Source organism: Conger conger, chromosome 7 (genome assembly GCF_963514075.1).
Source record: "Conger conger chromosome 7, fConCon1.1, whole genome shotgun sequence".
Lineage (NCBI taxonomy): Eukaryota > Metazoa > Chordata > Actinopteri > Anguilliformes > Congridae > Conger > Conger conger.
In genome coordinates, this window is record NC_083766.1 from 23792447 (window position 1) to 23812467 (window position 20021).

Here is a 20021-nt window from a genome sequence, read left to right on the forward strand (position 1 = left end):
TGAGCAGTGGTCATCTTGCCGTCTGAAGAGGGTTCTGGAGAGTTCCCTTCCCTTGCGCAGGAGCAAGTTTGACCCCATCGCAGGGGCCCTCTCAATCTTCGGAGGACTAAGAGTGCAGCGTTTAGGTGAAGACGCTGGGAGTCGGGGGGGAGGTTGTGTCCAAACCGAAATACACTACTGATTACAGTGAGAGCCACCGCTGTTGATGTTTCTTGATTGACTGTTATTTCTTGGCGATGTGGCCACTCTCTCCGACTTATTCAACCACTGTGGTTGGACTTGGTTGGCTGTCCCGTTGCTGTCTGTCCAAGGACTTTCGCAGCGCAGTTATCTGGGTTGGTATGGTGCCGGTGCCAGTTACTGGTTACCCTGTTTGAGCTATATAACCACTACTGCTAAGCCTGGTTCTGAGTACGAATGGGGGAAGGTTTTGGTTCTGTTCTTACCAAAACATACCGTCTGTCAGTCTTCTCCAGGATAACTGTAGTTCGGCAGCCTGTTGTCTAGTAGTAGCTAAGTTGCTTTTGCCCCTGCTTAGTCCAGTCAAGTGGCCACATCGCCAACTGTAAGTCGCTTTGGATAAAAGCGTCAGCTAAATAACTAATGTAGCTCAGACCCGGGCAGATGTCTCCTCTGGGCAGAAATCTGCATTTCATGACTGACCATGTTTGAATGATGTTAAGGAGAAACGGGTGGGGCCAAGGCACCGGGTTTAAGACTGAGAGGGGAGGGGCTTTATTGCGGTCTGTTCCCATTGAGCTGTGTAAGAGGTGCATTGGTGCTGTTTTCTAGCCGAACGGTAGCAAGCTCCACCCTGGTGCAGTTGAGCCAACCGAGAGGACCTGAATGTGAGGTTTACACTTTTTTGAGAGCATTTCATAGTGGATACACCTGACAAGTGCAGTAAAGTATTTGAATCCAAAGCAATGATGTATTTGACCCAGGTCTGGTGTACGGTCCATCTCTGTTCAGAGGTTTTCAGTGATGGTTGCAGAAGGAAGGGGGCTCACTTAGGTTTGTGTGTGTACTGGACTGGAGAATTATCTCCTCCCAGTCTCACCTGCTCCTTTAGTGGCTCCCCACCACCAGACAAGACAAATTTCTTTTGTGCTTTGTTTAGTTATTTGTTTTTTCTACATTATTTCTTTAGTGTGATAAAAAACTTCAGAAAGAACATATAGGCCTGGGTCTTACACACACACACACACACACACACACACACACAGGGACACACGCATACACATAGTTGCACTCACTCTCACAGTTTTTTTATTTGAAAGTGTCAGAAAAACTCGCTAAACGCAACAGGTTCCCAGTGGCACACAATTAACTTTCTGTCAACACGCAGTAAGTTAACATGCAGAGACAAAATTGCATTTGTGGTTGAGTTTGTTGATTCTGTTCATTTGTTTTGTTTTTTTACTACTTCTACTATCTGTTTGCAGGTCAGAGAATGCTCTTTGGTGGAATTTAAAAATAAAGAAAAAGAGAACATTGAAAAGTGAGCAGCTGACGTTACTTGTGTAAATGTTTTCTGATATTATGTAAATAAAATGTTAATTACAAGCATCGGACCTAGTTGTCGTCATTTGCCTCCCCTTAACTCTTGCTCTGAATTTTCCCTAAAAGTTTAACCCAGCTGTAGACACAGGTTGTGGTTTACCATAAATTAACTAAACAGTTCTCATTTCTATCCCTTTAAAGTGTAGTTAGGTTTTTAAAAAATTTTATTCTAACTCTGTGTTCTAGAACCCCGTAGCTAGGTTTTTTGGAATGCTTTTTCCCCCAAAAGTCAGTGTTCTAGAATATCATTGTATTCAATTACCAGTAGTGATTGTTACATCTTCATTAGTATCTTCATTTAAGAACATTCTAATCACATATTTGTAATCTTGCACTGTATATGGTTAAAAAGGTAAAATTTGATTAGTTTCCATTCAAAATATAGGCTAATCATTTTTTAATGTTTGATATGGATAAAGGCACTATATAAATGCCAACCATATTGGTTCGATTTTTGTTGGGAATTAAAACGTGATTATTAATTCTTATTATTTTATTATTATTATTAAATTAATATAATTATATATAATATCATTAAAACTCTGGGCCAAAATGTCCTCCAAATTGTCCTCCAAAAACAAGAAAGGATATAACCTTAAGAATGAAAACCAAAACCAAACCAAACATTAAGTAAAGATTATTCTCTTGCCTGCAAACAGATGTGTATTTTTTGCTTACCTTAAAGCTTTTGAAGAAATGTTCTTAACCACATACTATACTTGAGTTGGCTTTCTAAGACTGCCCATCCATATATGTGTGGGGTGTTTGTTCATGTTCACTCATTCATGCGTTACATTAGTAGATGTACGGTATATTGTCTTGTGGTTATTATCTGACCCAGTGTGAGATTGTACTCTTGAGTCCTTTGTTTAACAGAACAGATCCATTGTGGAGGACCTTGGTCTGCTCAGAATTGTCCTATATACGAAGGAATAATTGTAGGAGGAGCACATCTTATTTGCAGATGTTATTATGTATATTATCATATCCGATTTCTTGTTTTAATTGCTCCAGTGGTGAGATTTCTGAACATTAAAAAAATTAAAGGATGATTTTTTTTTTTCACCTATCCGTTTTTGTTTTCCTGGGTTGCTATGCGTTTCTGCCCTCTCAGCCTTCCTCTGATTTGTTCTTTCATTATTTCTGTTCTCATCTGGATCTCCTGAATCTGCTGGTATTGCAACCATCACGGAACTAGTGTGGGAAGCTAGCGTGTGATGCTGTAATTGGCTCATTTTATGCATAGAAATTGTGCTCTTCAAACGATTTCTTGAGTTAAACAAATGTAGTAATCAATGTAGTGTGAATTTGGGGGAACGTGATTCTGAATTTTAATCTTAATTTCTGTAATTAAGTCAGGAAACAAAAGTCAAGTGTAATGAGATGCACACCTTTCTGAAGATTAATTATCGACAGCGCGCTACTTAGTCAGCTGCAGCAGGTCGCGTTCAACATGCGCTGTTAGTATAAAATGGAAATGTGGTGTGTGCAGGGAATTAGGTGCAGGTTAATGATTTAGAAACTTCACTTCAGGCTTTGCGAAAGGCTGTGTCTCCTGACGCAGCTCTGCGATGGGGCCCGTTGGGTTTTGGGAGCTTGGAAAGTGCCCCGACGAACCTTTGGGGCCCAGTGTGCTGTCTGGTGTTGCGTGTTTCCGCCATCGGTCTGAACACCACAACATTCAGTGATCCCTGTTCAGAAATGTCCGGAAAGCCAACCGCAGGGTATGAAATTAGCACATGTGCCCAGCTAAATTCCCCTCGAGCAGTCTCTATAGCAGGTAACCAACCAGGTTGTGTTATATTAGTTATTTAGCTGACGCCTTTTACCAAAGTGACTTATTTGATTAGACTAAGCAGGGGCCAATCCTTCCCTCAAGCAATGTGGGGTTGAGGGCCCAATGACTGTGCAGATCTTTTTGTTTGGTGCACTGGGGGTTGAACCACTGTTGTATTGTAAAAAGCAGTGTGGCTGATGAAATGCTGAAAAAGGCTGGTGTTTTTTGGGAATCCACATGCCACCCTGACCAGTGGGTGAACAGGTTGATTTCTTGCCTCGCCGTGTTTCTTAAAGTCTCGGTCGTGACCCAAATTGAGTGTAAGACGGGGGTCCCGGATGAGTCCGTAGTCCACTAGGCTGTGCTGATATGTGTATTTAGGGGGTGACATTGCCTCAGGTGGTAAGAGCAGTCGTCTGGCAGTCGGAGGGTTGCAGGCTCAATCCCATCCTGTGTGTGTGTCGAAGTGTCCCTGAGCAAGACACCTAACCCCCTAATGCTCCTGACGAGCTGGTTGGTGCCTTGCATGGCAGCCAATTGCCGTTGGTGTGTGAGTGTGTGTATGAATGGGTGAATGAGAAGCATCAATCGTAAAGTGCTGTGGATAAAGGTGCTATATAAATGCCAACCATTCACCATTTACTATTTATTTGGTGGTTCCCAGAAAGGTCCTGCATTTCTAATTTTTTTTCCAGGGGAGGACTATCTGTGATGTTTATAAGATCAGTACGCTCTGTATACCAAGATGAGTGTCTGCAGTTGTGTGTTAAAGGGAATGTTCCTCTGCTTCTACTCCGATGTGGTGACGTCAGCGTTATTGACAAAACCCGAAACCGGGGGGGCGGGGGGGTACTATGCCACGGGTCACCCTCACTGTTCAGAAAATATCGACGAGCCGAAATCCATCCCATGCAAGGTTTTAATGAGCCCGTATCACCACTGCCCCAAGCTGTGCCGTGATTGGTGGTTTAGGAGAAGAGACGAGGGGGATTGGCTGGGAGTGGGGAGAGTCAGGGGCAGCAGCCGAAGCGTGTTCCTGTGAGGTGATGTCACTTCCTGCAGGAGGTGCGTGAGCTGTGCTGAGCAGTGGTGCAGGCTCCTGCTTGCAGCAGGAATGTGGGTGGGGGGATGGTGGGGGGCTCTCAGGGGGGAGTGTTTTGACACGGATGCACAGCGTGATGTCACACATTCCTCCAGAGGGACGGTGACTCCCTTCACACATCCTGCCGAATTTGTCCGTGCTCCAGACGAAATGCGTTCCACACGAAGCGTGCTCTAGACGGCACGCGCTCTTTTTCCCTTTTCTCCCGGGTAACGCATGTTACCGATTGGCCAGGCTGTCACACCTGACTCTCAGGCTGGGTTGAAATCCCCCCATGTTGCTAGTCCCTGCAATAGAGGTTTAGGGTTCCCTATTTTATATAACGGGGATTGGCTTACCCCATGGACCCAGCAGGTTGTGTGAAGAACTGATAGCATAGCATAGCATAGCATAGCAAAAGGAGCAAGAACAGTGACTGCGTGGAATCTGCACAGATGGAGGTCATGTGACTCAGAGGAATGGAATTTTAGCGGTGTGATACCCGCCATCGGGCAGTGCACCCTAACTCTGTTCTCTGCTTCTCTTCCAGCACTGCGACCCTGAAGGGCTGCTGATCGGCCCATCGCTCCTCCCCTCCCACCCCCCACACTGCCATTGGTGGAGAGCCATCCAAAGGGGAGGGGCTAGTCCAGGAAGTGTGCGTCGAAGTTGTCGTGAGAAATTTTTGTTTTTTAATTTAAGATGAGAGAGAAGAAAATGAGATATATATTTATAATGGAGACTTGCAGATTTTGTGCCCTCCCGTTCTCCGATCATGCTGAAAACCATTTTAACTGAATCAGTTCCGCGCAGCGGGCTTACCCGAGACTTTCTGACGCCAAGGGACCCCTGCAATACCGAGAAGCACAGGAGACCCCGGACACGTTGTTGCTAAGGAGAACACATTGTTGTTACAGGGTTTTTTTTAAATTATGTATGTTTTATCTCCTATGATCTTGAATTGCGAAGATGGGGAAAAAAAAAAAAAGAAAAAAAGAAAAAAAAAAATTTAGAAAATGAAGATATCAAGAAATACAAAAAAAAAAAAAAGCGAATACTCGTATTGTAAAAAATGCAATAAACATTGCATGTGCTATGCTATAACAGTGCAGTGGCGAGGGGGAAGGGGCGGGGCTTGTGTTGTGCGTTGCCATGCCGCCCGTGCCCCCCGTGTGCTCCACACGGCCTTAAAATGGCGCTTACGCCTCTCCAGTGTCTGAGACTGCTCCCACCCCACCCGACTGTTCAGGGCTGCAGCACAGTCCACGCACAGACGTACCACCTCTCTCTCTCTCTCTCTCTCACACACGCACACGCACACGCACACACACACACACACACACACACACACACACACGTACAATCTCTCTCTCACACACACACACACCATCTCTCACACACACACACACACACGTACACACGTACCATCTCTCTCACACACACACACACCATCTCTCACACACACACACACACACGTACACACGTACCATCTCTCTCACACACACGCACACGCACGCACACACACACACACACACACACACACACACACACATACCATCTCACACACACATATATATATACACACACACACACACACACACTTCACCCAGCTTGTGCATGCCTCCATCGTATAGCATCACAAGAAATATACACGCACACACAAACGCTCAAACACTGTCGCACTCTGAGCACGTGCACCCCAGTCGCATAGCATCAAAGAACATAAACACACACACACACGTACACACACACACACACACACACACACACACACACACACACACACACACACGTACACACGTACCATCTCTCTCACACACACACACACACACACACACACACACACACACACACACACACACACACACACAGACTGTCCTGTAACAGAAAGGACGTTGCTTTAAAAGAATGCACAATTCTCCTTTCCTCTCTCACACAAACCTGTACACATAAATGCACGCATCCTCTCAGACAGTTTTTTACTGCTGCTTATAACTGCATACCTAAAAACTCACTATTGTTCTCTATTCTCCATCTCCATCTCTTTCTCTCTGGCTCTCTCGGTCTCCGACACACACACACACACACAGACACACAGACACACTCGATCATGAACTCCCTGTGATTTCCACTGCAGTCTAGCACGTGATGCGAGGTTGCCATGATGCGGTGGCCATGGCGACCTGCCGTCTCCAGGCGTCGAGCATCTGCAGTGAGAAGCACAGAGACCCGGCTGTGCTGCGACTCCATAGCCCGCCCGCCCGCCCGCCCGCTTGCTCGCTCGCTCCTGTACATACACGCGTTTCAGTACAATCCGATTGGTCTCTGACTGAACTTGGAGTGGTGGTTGTTGGAATCTTGTTTTGTTATTCCCAGACTGTATCTGTATATCTTTATGAGAAAAAAAAAAAAAAACAGTAAAACATCTGCTTTTTTGCCTTTGTACTCCAATGTGATTTTTTAAAAATGAACTTTTTAGGTCAGTGACGCACCACTTCACATTGATATACAGTACGGTATGTCTGCGTGTGTGTGCAGACATGAGGGCTAACTTTAGTTTATGGGTTTACTTCGATCTACAAGGTGCAACATGGGCAAAGCAAGACATTTCAGACAAAAGTATTCTGCCTAAACTGGATTTAGGGTTATACCGTCAAAACATTCATAAGACAATGCACCTTGCTTTGATCTAACAGTGGTGCCTTGTGCAGTGCCTCCATATACACATACACTGGAAAACCCAAATACCAGGCCTGCTATGTAAAAGCTAGGAATGTGTAAGAACTTCCTTGCAAAGAGTAAAAAAACAGTTATGTTAAAGGTAAGTGAATATTTGAAGAGACTGTTCCGACTGAAGTGCTTCAAGACGGCCAGACGGCCGGTCCCCTAAAGTGAGTAAAGTGAGTAAACTCAACTTATAGGATTTATGTTTGTGCTGAAATATGACAGAATGTGGCAGCAAATAATGTTGTCTTGATATAGATATTTTAAATATTGAAATATTAAATATGATTTCTAATTTCTGGGAATGACGTAAAGTTTTTTTTACTGTATTTCAATTTGGCGTGATGGTGACCCACCCTGCGAATCAGGATTTTCTGGAACGTTCTCTGAGTCTACTCTTTCCACTTGCATCAACGAAACTTGAGTCATTACGCGTGGTGTCAAATTCCAGATGCTGGTACCCTATATCACAATTCATAGGCCATGTTGTCCATATGTGGCAACCAAAAACGTCTGAAAAAAAGGCTGAATGTTGGCCTTACTTATTTTTCAATATCATTACGATTCATTTCTGTAGCAGATCGTTTTACTCACGTCATTCAGATGAAGTACCTTCTTGCTCTTGTACCCCAAGGGTTCACGAACAGTGCCCCATGAATATTTAAACTCATTGGAAACACAAATGCCCTTCTTGCCGAAAGTGGGAAATTAAAAATAAATATTTTACATTTATGATTTCCCTCCCTCTCCAGTTCTTCTGATGCTAGGTGAGTGTTCTTGTAGAAAATGGTCGCTGTGCGTCATCCAGATAGGTGCTGCATATGGTATTAGCAGTGGGTGAGCTGGCTTTACCCTTCTCTGTAAAGCCTTTTGGAATCATTGGATGAAAAGGGTTACACATGCATTAATAGTAACAATAATTATTGTAATAAAAATTACAAAAATTACATTTTCCTTTATCTGTTAAATGAACACTACTTCTCATATTAGTACTATAGTACTACTACTACTACTACTACTACTACTACTAATATAGCACAGCACAGCGGTTCATTCGATTTTCAGTTTAGTAACATACTTCCAGCAGGTCTGTCTGTTTATATATTTTGAAACATAGCTGACCATACCAGACATTTCAGTTCAATGACATCACTAGTTTCATCCAGAATGTTTAGAGGCGTATTCACTTACTGTCTTCCTCACCATCTTCTTCCCAGTGAAGTATGCACACGCACACACACACACACGCACACGCACACACACGCACACACACACACACGCGCACACACATTCACACACAGGCACACGCACACACACACGCACACACACACGCACACACACATTCACACACAGGCACACATACATTCACACACAGGCACACATACATGCACACGCATTCATACATACACATACATACACACATGCATACACGTGAAATAACATGCAAATCGGATAAGTAATCAAACAACAGTATTGTAGCATAGCTACCATTGTTCTTTATGAATATTAATGGTTACCATAACAAATGTATATTATTCTGTAAACACATATGGCTGAGCTGACTGCTTATGTCTTCACCCCTTAGATTCGCTGTTGTGGATACAAACACATTTTCACTACAATATTTTTAGTTACTCTTTTTCCAATCTGTACCATTGTGGCCCTGACTTAGCCTACTGACTTGTTTGTTAATAATTGAGAATGAAACCAATGCCAGACAGATATTTTTCAGATATTTCAGAAACTATTTTCAGATACCGGTGCCATATTTATTTTGAATCCTCACATTTTGCATGTATGACACAATGGAGCTTAATGAGGTGTAACTGCTCATGCAAATTTTGGTTTCACGCCCATTCGGTCGACCGGCAAGCCCATAACTCCAGAAGGAGCAGGAGAGCTTATGGGTTCATAAGTTCTTGCATCTAATTGATGAGTCCATGGTGGCTTTTAGGCAATTGTATGCCAGCTAATCTGTTTATGTACTGTTCAGTTAATGGCCTATACAGGGTTTCTAATGCTTTAATGGTGAGACACTTTGCATTAAGGCATCTGCCAAATATATGAAAGACGTCAACACTCAATTCTACTGTACACCTTCTCCCCTCTCTCTCCAACGCACTTTATTTCTCTTTTCTCTCTCTCTCACAGAGGAGTCTTGCTTTAAGAACCTGCTGTTCTCTCCTCCATCTTATTCACTCGCTTCATTCTTCACTGTCTTTCATTTTTCACAATCTGGGTTTGCTCCTTCTCTCTCTCTCTCACTTTCTCTCCCACTCTCCCTCCCTCCCTCTCTCTCACACTCTGTCTCCCTCCCTCCCTCTCTCTCACTCTCTTTCTCTATCTCCCTCGCTCCCTCTCCTGCTCCCTCTCTCTTTCTCTATCTCCCTCCCTCCATCTCTCCCTCCCCCCTCTCTCCCTCTCCCCCACTCTCAGTCTTGCCCAGCGGTGCTTGCATTAACAGCTCTGTCTGTAATGTTTTCTGGGGGAGGAAGTGTTGATCCACAGCCTCTACAGGCCCACGGAAGAGAAGCCATCTTTAGAAACATAATCACTCTGCTGAAAAAAAAAAGTGTGCTTCCCAAAATTCAGCTAGGTGCACACACCAGCCTCAAAACATGCTTGTATAATGTCAAGACGCGAGGACAGGTAGCACTCCTATAAAGAAGCTGAGATATGTACATTTTCAGTGTTTTTAAAAAGTCAAGCCCACATACCTAAGGCTGTGTGGAGTATGGCGTAGATTCACAGATTGGTCAAGGAGGGCCATATCTGTTTCTGATCATTTAATTAGCCCAATCATTTTCATGATTTGTCATTTCTAGCCACATTCCGTGATATAAACAGCAGCTGATGAATGTTCTTGTCTTGTAGCATTTTGCTGTGGTTTAATTTACGAGCAAATCTGTCATGGTGCATATGGCTAATTAGCTGATTGAGCCATGGTTACTGGTGGCAGCAGAATCCTGCATACACACCGGCCCTCCAGGACCGGAGTTGCCCATCCCTGGTCTAATTACATACTGCAGCGTTCTCATTCAAATTACATTTGTAATCTTCAGTTACTTCATCCTTCATGAATCAATGTGAACCTTAATTTAATGTCTGCAATAAGTGACAGGTGAGCTTGAGCAATTTTTTAAATATAATTGCAGTGAATATTTTTTTTACACGTGTAAATCAGTAGTTTTAAACCCGTTGCCATGGAGAGCCATGTGTATGCAGGTTTTCATTCCTGCCAATTAATGCTGCCTAAATTGTTTCAGATTGCGCGTTCAGCCATATGCATTCAACAAAATTAACAAACAGAATATAAGCAAGAGTTGTTATTTAGACTTAACAAATAACGCATTTCACTTTAAGGTACATTATGTGCAAACCTACAGCCCCGATACACCAAAAGATTTAACTAATTATAAAATCAAGATCTGCAGCTGTAATAAAAACCAGGCTACTCTGGGGCTTCCGTGTTTGTGAAAAACACTCTCTGGTTTTGTGTGGTATAGATGACAGGAGTAGCAAGTAAATTTAATCTGTCTGTCATCTGACACCTTGTCACTTATCCCCTGTGTATGAAAGTGAGATGAGACATGGCGCCTTGTAATTAGCATCTGTTTTTCATCCTATCCACTGCATATTTAAATCATGGCATGCTTTTGTAGGGGATCTGGTGCTGTTGAAGTATATATGGATATGAATATGACTAAATTAATCAAGCGCAGATCATCTACATATGTGTGCCAGTAATTTCAAATGAAAAACTAATGTCCAATAGATCATTTAGGGAGTAGACAATGTAGCAATCTACAGGTTCATACTGTAGCTTCTGTGTTCTGCACAAAATATATTTGCAATGGAAAAATCTCTGATGAGATGTATTATTATTATTATTATTATTATTATTATTATTATTAGTAGTAGTAGTAGTAGTAGCAGTAGTAGTAGTAGTAGTAGTAGTAGTAGTAGTAGTAGTATTTATATGGAGCCTCTTGTTTTCAAAGAGCAGATATCCAGATGTAGCCCCGCCTGGGTGAAGCCCAGCAGCCATTTCACAGCTCAATGCTCAGCCCTCAACACACATCAGCAGAGGTGCAGAGGAGAAGACTTTCACCCAGAGGTGCAGAGGAGAAGACTTTCACCCTGAGGTGCAGAGGAGAAGACTTTACCCAGAGGTGCAGAGGAGAAGACTTTCACCCAGAGGTGCAGAGGAGAAGACTTTCACCCTGAGGTGCAGAGGAGAAGACTTTACCCAGAGGTGCAGAGGAGAAGACTTTCACCCAGAGGTGCAGAGGAGAAGACTTTCACCCGGAGGTGCAGAGGAGAAGACTTTACCCAGAGGTGCAGAGGAGAATCGTTCACCCAGAGGTGCAGAGGAGAAGACTTTCACCAAGGAAATGATTAGATGCCCAGATTTAGACAGCCTGATTAGGGCTGAATGTGAATCCACAGTTTGGGATAATTAAAGGGGAATTCCATTGTTAAATGCACTGTTATTTGTGGAAGAGTAGCTGTCCTTCTGGTTAAAATGAGCTCTCAGTCAACTGTCTACCTGTAGTGAGTGCAAAGATATGACCCTAAATTCTAAATTCCTACTTTACTAGAGACTGGAATGACCCGGTATGCTTCCAAGTGTTTCAACCAATTGTTATTTACGACGCGTTGTCCAACTATGCCAGAAAGTGTTGTTCTTCATGTCTTTTCCAAAGTAGCTAAACTCACAGGTGCAAGAAGCTGTCTGTCCTCAAACCTGTCCATGAATTTATATTGCTTTGCGACTGTAGCTGCCGATATCTCTGTGCTTTACAGAGATTGGTTTAGCCAGCCCCACAGAGAGCATCAGTTCTGCTGCACCTATATCTGTTAAATGAGCTAAATGCTGTTTTTGGGTGGAATTCCCCTTTAATGGCCACAGCGAGTCAGGACCTCGGTTTAATGTCTCACCTGAATAACGGAGCCTCCTATAGCACAGTGTCCCTATCCCTACTGTGGGATACTGGATTTTTAATTGGTCCAGAGGGAGGCCAGCTCCTTATTGGCCCACCAGCCAGACTTCCAGCCAGGTGTGTTCTTCCATGACCTCCCAGCATAGGCAGTAGTAGGCCTAATTTAAAATGAATTAATTTAATAGAAATTAGCCACATATTCATTGACGTCCTGGCTTCTGGGTCGGGGAATAAACAGGAGTTCTTTGCAAGAAACAAAACCCCCCCACTGCTGATGCCTTCCGTTCAGGAACCAATCCATCTCCGCCCCGCTTAGATCCAGCCACTACGTAGGCGGAGAAGAGCGAACAGAACGGTATGGCTGCAGGCACACAACCTAAATCCTGCACTAAATGTCACACTGCAGTTTACCTCCGAGGCGAGCCTGGCTTTTCGGTCCGCTGCGCCGCTGTGGTTTGACTCCACGGGGAGTGTTTGTTTGTTTCTCTGCAGGAAGATCAGCTCTTTCCTGAGCTGCGGCAGGGCGGATGGAACCGCCCCTCTGCTGTGGGGAGGGGGGGGGGTGAAAGCCAAATTTGGATCCCCTGAAGAGGCTGGAATGGAGGTGTGCTGACAGGGGAGCGCAGGTGAGACAGCGAGGCATGGGGTTTATCCCTGGGGGGGATTGGAGGAGGTGAGACGTGCCCTCCCTTACACTCTTACTCTGAGACGAGAGAGAGAGAGACAGAGAGAAGGAGAGAGAGAGAGTAAGGGAGAGAGAGAGGGAGAGAGTGTGGAGAGACACGGTGAGGGAGAGAGAGAGAGAGACAGAGAGTGAGGGAGAGAGGGAGAGAGTGTGGGGAGAGGAAGAGTGAGAGATGGAGATGGGGAGAATGAGAGGGAGAAGGAGGAGGAGAGAGAGGGGGAGAATGAGAGAGGGGAGGGAGGGGGAGAGAGGGAGGGAGAGTGAGAGAGAATGAGAGAGAGGGAGAAAGGGTGAGTAAGGAGTCTGAGGCAGAGAATGAGCTAGAGGTGATGATGGAAAGAGGAAAGAAAACAGGGAAATGTTCATACAGAGGCTACAGTAGATATTTAAACATACTCTTTCAGTCTGACTACAACAGTCGTCAACAGTAAACGTGCTATATTGTGCTGAGGAGCTGTAATTGTATTGTACAGCTGCCTGGGTATTTCAGTAGTAAATGTGCTGTATGGCTGAGTGCTTTCTTCAGTTGTAAAATGTAGGCTACTCTACACCCGTAAAGTCTCTTCAGCTGCAAATCCATTGTACAGGTGTAGGTGTAAGCTGTACATAAGCTGCACTTCATATCTTTTGCTACGATTGTAAAGCCACTTCTGTATTGGGCTGTGGATGGTGCTGTGTGGACCCTTTACTGGGGACTGGCGCTTAAATGCGGTACATGAAGAGGTATTATAATAACATGTTGGGATGTGAATTTCAGGGGTTGGTGGGGCAAACAGAGAGGGAGGCAGTGAGAGAGTGAGCAATAAATCATATGAGTACTACACGGTCTGAATGGTGAAAAATATACTGCTGGCAATATCAAATGTATGTCGTAAAGATTTGTTGTTATTTGCATTTCAGAGAGAGAGTGAGAGAGGGCGAGAGACAGAGAGAGGGAGAGAGAGGGAGAGAGACAGAAACAGACAGAGTGCGTGTGTGTGTGTGAGAGGGATTGAGTTCATGTCAAGACACTTGATGGAAACGACAGCGTTTGGCTGCTGCCTCCGCTCCGCAGTTGCAGAGTTTCTATATTCTCTCCTTTCTTCACCTTGTCTTTCTCCTGCTCTGCCTTTTCTTTTTCATTTCCCTCCCTCTGCAGCTGTGTGGAGCGAGACCTCCGAGGCGAGGAGCTGAACTGTGACCGGGTTGCCTTGACGATGAGAGCCCTGACTGTACGGGGAGCTGCCAGTCGCCGTCGAGCCTGTGGTCTTTGGAAGAAGGTGTCGGCTAACGCAAAAGATGAAATGCAAACAACCCTCTAATACCCTGGGTCGGTTGTGTCAAAAAAGTGAATAGTCCAAAGTCCAAAGCACACACACACACACACACACACACACACTGAGATCCTTTTGAATGGTTATCTACTGTACCTCATTTCAACACCTTGGCTATAATGCTACACCTTGAACCTTACACCTTACTCTCATAATGACAAAAGTTGCGTAATCCTTCATTTGTTAAAAAAGGAAACGTTACTCATCAGTGCTCATGAATACTCTACATTTTCACCCGTCACACAGTGTCTGCCACTGCGTTCGGCAACAATGATGTGAGTCATGTGACTTTTGTCTCTGAGTCACCCTCCTGCATGAGATATTTATTTATTTATTTATTATTTCGAGGCCGGAATCGCGTGTCTTATCTTGACCGAGGTCCAGCTGGACTGTGTGCAGATTATAAAAGGCCAGTCATTTAGGATCTGTGCCTTAACTTGTCCGTAAGGCTGTGTATTCTGTTGAGTTGGGGTTCTCAATCTCCCTAGATCAGTGGATGTAAAGAATAAAATGCAGACAACGCTGTATACCGTGGGCGGGATGTGACAATAAAAACCAAAAAGCCGAAAGCACAGACACACACACACACACACACACACACACAAACATTTCTCTTCAAAAGGGTTACCTCATTTCAACACCTTGGCTCTCATGCTGCAGTACACCTTGACAGGCCGATTGAATTCCTTGTTATTCTTATAATGACACCACTGATGGAATTCTACATGTTTGCTAAAAACAGGAAGCGTTACACATCGTTTAAACACTCGAGCCTTTCACTGTTTGACCAGAATCTTAATGCCAACACATGACTCATGTCTCTGAGTCATGTGACTTGTGTATCCGAGTCTCCCTCCAGCATGATTTATTTATTTAATTATTCATTATTTTTTTAATGACCGCAATTGTGTGTCTTGTTAGCTTGTTCAGGGCCAGTTGGTCTATGTGACAGGCCCTTTAAAAACTGAACACAGACCAACTGGCCCTGAAAAAGCAAACAAGACACACGATTCCAATCATTAAAAAAATAAATCTAGAAATAAATAAAGGAAGTCATTATCAGTAGCTGTGCTGGCTGCATTAACTCCCTTACCCCATCCACTCTGCCCCCTTGTGGTTGAGTCGTCAACGTCTCAAATGATTGTTGCGCTCTTATTTATATCATACAAAAAATAAATAATAAAACCGCAAAATGGCAATGGCAGATTGTTATAAAGACTCTCCACTAGCTACAACAGCAGCTTAGATTCTTATCAGCTTCTTATTTGCAATGCAGGGCAATAAAGCAGCAGGCTCCCCCATGCCACGCTTACTGTTCACAACCCTGACCTTGTCACAGACATATTCTAACAATCCAACATTTCTCTATGTCAAATCATGTTCCAATATAACAACTAAAATATACAATTCAGAAGTTGCATGAATAAACACATTGTTCTTTTTTCTTATTTTTATTTCCACGTCCAGCCAAGATGGGATGGCATTTAATAGCCATTTCACCTTTCCAATCAGGAACTGAGAGGTTTACAGAGCAAAAAGTGGGAACCCCCTAAGAACTGACTCCAGATAAGCTGCACCTTCTGTAGCAAAGGTGTTTGTGGCAGCATTAGGCTTTGAATTGCTCATCTGGAATTGCCTTTTCAGCACAGAGAAACTGTAACATGAACATCTTAACATAAAAAAACTGTGTTAAGATATGCCAAAAAGGGTGTGTGTGTGTTTGTGTGAATGAGAGAGCGAGAGAGGGAGAGAGATACTTCATTAAGTATTAATTGTATTTCAGTTCATTGCTATTAAGTACTGACAGACAGGTAGAGAAGTAGAGAGGGATGGGGAGAGATAGAAAGTTAGAGAAAGTGTATGCGTGTGTGAGAGAGAGAGAGAGAGAGAGAGAAAGGCAGAGAGTCTATAGTAGCTGTGCTGCTGTTTCCAGAAAGATCCGTCAGCCTGTGTGTGCTGGCTGGCCGCTCCCCATACTGTATGATCAAACAGATGACAGTTGCTCTGTCCCCATGACGACTCACTGCTAACTGTCTGGGCGTAAGAATAGAAGTAATGTATGCAGGGGAGGAGCTAACCCGGCGGTGACAAACCCTGGTCCTGGAGAGCCACAGGGTGGGCTGGTTTCTGTTTTCACCATAATATCAGCAACCAATTCAGACCCAAGAAACCAGGTGAAGTGATTTAACTTTTTAACTAGCTAGCCTGTCTTATATTTGGGTGCGAGGCCACACCCCTGATGAAGGCCTACCAAAAAAACCATTGCTTAATAATGGGCACACTGTCATGAGTGTCTGGAGAGTGATCACAAGTTTTTATAGAGAGCTCATTGCTCATTAAGTAAACAATACACAATGTTACTCTACTTGTCAACATTAATTAAACAATGCTTTTTCATGAATTAAGCCTCAGTTAGTGTCCTAACATGTTGGGTAATCAGGAACCCCCCTCCCCCCTCCCTGGCTGCTGATATGGGTGCACCACACCCACGGTGACCTCGCCAATTCCGCTTCTGAATGATGTATGTCTCGGAGGATAAGACCAATCTGCAGAGCAAATAAGCACGAGAGCCGGCTGTGTGGCATTCCATACATAACGACCGCTGATATCCTGCATCCAGGCCTCTGCAGCAGGGCTGCCCAACCCTGTTCCTGCCCTACCGTCCTGTAGGCTTACACTCCAACCCTAAAGGCCCGGACACACCAAACCGACGGTCGGCTTCGGAGCGCCGACAAAGATCGCCTCGCGTCGATACGTGTCGTTAATGTTGGCTGTGCCGAACACACCGCAAAGACGGTCCGCCGACGGCTGAGTTGCACGTTGAATTGAACAAGTTGAATAGGCGTCGGAGCCCTCCAAAACACAGAAAGACACCGGAAAGACTCGGCCGACAGGGTGCCACCGACGTCCGACGTCCGACGGCCGACTGTCGGTTTGGTGTGTCCGGGCCTTAACAGCGCACCTCATTCAACAGCTAGAGCAGGGCAACCCAACTCTGTTCCTGAAGATCTACCGTCCTGTAGGTTCTCACTTCAACCCTAACAAAGCACACCTCACTCAACAGCTAGAGATCTTGTTCAGCTGCAAATTACATTACATTACAGTCATTTAGAGAGGTTGGTATAATCAGGTGTGCCAAATTAGGGTTGGAATCAACATGTACAGGAGGGTAGATCTCCAGGAAAGGGTCTTACATTTACAGGTAGATTTCTCAGCCAAATTTTAAAGGACAGTAAAGAACACATGAGGAAGCAAACAGCTTCTCACTCCAAAAAAATGAACTGTATTTTGAAATAGTTGTCTGTTCTGGCTCTGCCCCTCAGTCTGCTGCATGTGGTTTAGTGCAGGGCTTCTAATTTTCATCTCTGTATTTAAATTCCAGCACCTCAAATTTCATTACAACATCCACTCTAACAATTTAGCATGTGGAAAGATGTTTAATCCTGCTACCATAGAGCTCGAGTCTCAGATGTTTGCAAGACATGTAGCTATCTAGAGCAAATACATAATGCTCACACTCAGTTTGGAGGGATTTTTAGGGAGCTGTTCTGATTCTGTTGCAATTGGCACTTGATTAACATATACAATCTCCAGGCTTTATTCAAACCATTTACATTTCATACAGTAATTGGTTGCAGAGAAATACATTTTAATTTCTCCACTTCTGTTCATACAGATGAGAATCTGGAGCAAATATGTTTTGAGAATCTATCTTGCCTGTGCCAAATAATGGTTGAAAGAAAGGGATAAATCTGACATTCGAACGTACGTTTTCCGCCATTCACCAAGAGCACACCAACAGAGCACGAAGACAGTAGGCCACAGGATCATGGGACTTGTAGTCATGGAATCATGCCAGGAAAGTCGATTGATATATTTCTGTAAAGTGTGGCGCGCCCCGTTGGTGACGCAAATTAACAACGCAACACTTGTCACTTTTAAATTAAAAACGAAAACGGACAAGTGCTTTTGCTGCTGAGTTTCGAATATGTCTAACCTGACGTTACAAAGTAAAGTATCTGACAGTGCAAAGAAAAGCGCCATCTGCCCTTCACGCGAAGGAAATACATCCATAAATGTGCGATTATCCCCTCGGCCCAATACTGTCCAACTGTAGATTAAAAAACGCTCGTCCTAAACCGCTAAATATGACACCGCTTGTAAAATCGAAAAAGCATGTTGTTACTGCGCTACAATCCAGACTGTGAACAAAAACAAAGAAACACGATATTTTGTATTGAACAGTATACTATTGAGAATAACAGCTACAATAACTATTTTGAAGGTCCAAAAACAAATCTTTTGGTCTTGTCATTTACAGTTCCTCCCAAGTCCTCTCTCAACTGTAGGCTACCGATGGAATAATTATTCAATTGATCAAGCCAAAAAATAAATTTGAAATATGTCAACAAAACCATGACCAAGTTCTTGAGAATATAAATGTTAGATATTTGACAGATTGCACAGAAATATTTAAGAGAAGGCTGATTATTTATTCATTTACATCTTCTTTCATTTTAAGCATAATGCAATGTCATACAAAAATGCCTCTGTTTGTTTTCTCTGTCAGTCTATCTATGGATAATAAGAACTATTTGACACTACACAGTCAGGTCAGGACTATGCAGTGTAAAATAAGCAAAAGAATATAGAGATCTGGGATGTGCTGGGCAGTGCAGGGGGAGATTGGGTGCTCTCATCTGGTCACAGTCCCCAGCTCAGGGCCTGTCTGCTGGCTGACCCCGGCGTCGAGACGGCCTCCCTGGAGCTGCCTTCCCAGAATGCCGCAGCCCAAGAGGACCGCGAAGGCACGGCGGAAGGCCCTGTTGATGAAGGCGTAGAGCAGGGGGTTGAGGGCGGAGTTAGCGTAGCCTAGCCACAGGACGCACTCCAGTACCCCGGGGCTGACCGGGCACCCCCAGAACGGGTGGCCCACGTTGACCGTGAAGAAGGGGAGCCAGCACAGCAGGAACGCCCCCAGGAGGATCCCTAGGGTCCGTGTGGCTTTCCCCTCCTTCCGTGAGCCGGAGGGGCTCCAGTCGCGGTGTCTCTGCCCGACCTGGGCCTCAGCGGCCTGGATCTGCCGAGCCTGCCTCTGGGCCTCCAGGAAGATCCTTCCGTACGTCGCGATCATGAACGCCATGGGGATGAAGAAGCTCAAAATGGAGGCAACTGTGGCGTAAGGGGCCCGCAGTTCGGGGAGGCACACCTCCGCCCCCTGCCCCCTCAGGACCCCCTTCCTGCTCTGCCAGCACAGGTCGACCCCCACCAGCAGGCAGAAGCCCAAAACGGGGAGCAGCCAGGAGACAAGAAGCAGCTTGGCGACCCGTTCGGCGGACATTCGTGCCGCGTAGCGTAACGGGTCGCACACGGCCAGGTAGCGGTCCAGCGCCACGCAGCTGAGGTTCAAAATGGACGCCGTGCATAGGACCACGTCCAGCATGAAGTGTGCGGTGCAGAACAGCTTCCCGAACCGCCATCGGTCCACCGAGCGAGCCAGGCTGAAGGGCATCACCAGCACCGCCACCAGGAAGTCGGCGGTCGCCAGGGAGACGATGAAGGCGTTGGTGCACGTCTGCAGGTGGCGGAAGTGCGCCACCGACGCGATGATGAGGAGGTTTCCCAGCACGGCGAAGACGATGATGGGCAGCAGGAGGAAGAGGAGGAGGACGTTCACAGACTCAGACTCCGCGCTGTGGGAGTTCCCCGCAGTGCCGTTCCTGAAGATGGCGTTTGTGAGGTTGTGGCTTTCTTTCTCAGCAGGCAAAATGGAGGTCCATATACACGGCATCCTCAGCTCACCGCTCCAGCCGAACACGCATGTCCTCACCACTCACAGATCCGCTCACAGCAGCCAGCAGTCAGGCGCTCCAAAGGTCAGCCACAATTATTTTGTTGATACTGCTTCTCCCGAGCATTGAAAACCCACCGCTGT

General features: G+C 45.0%; 1 protein-coding gene across 1 annotated transcript; it reads right to left on the minus strand.

Annotated features, from left to right (window-relative positions):
• Nucleotides 1-18782: 18782 nt before the first annotated feature.
• LOC133133249 (trace amine-associated receptor 1-like) lies at nt 18783-19877 on the minus strand. The gene has a single exon (XM_061249348.1). The coding sequence runs from the start codon at nt 19875-19877 to the stop codon at nt 18783-18785; it is 1095 nt and encodes a 364-aa protein (XP_061105332.1).
• Between the last annotated feature and the right edge of the window lie 144 nt (nt 19878-20021).

Bases quoted from the DNA above. Each gene is read 5' to 3' on its own strand.
- LOC133133249 (XM_061249348.1), bottom strand. From the start codon at position 19,877: ATGCCGTGTATATGGACCTCCATTTTGCCTGCTGAGAAAGAAAGCCAC.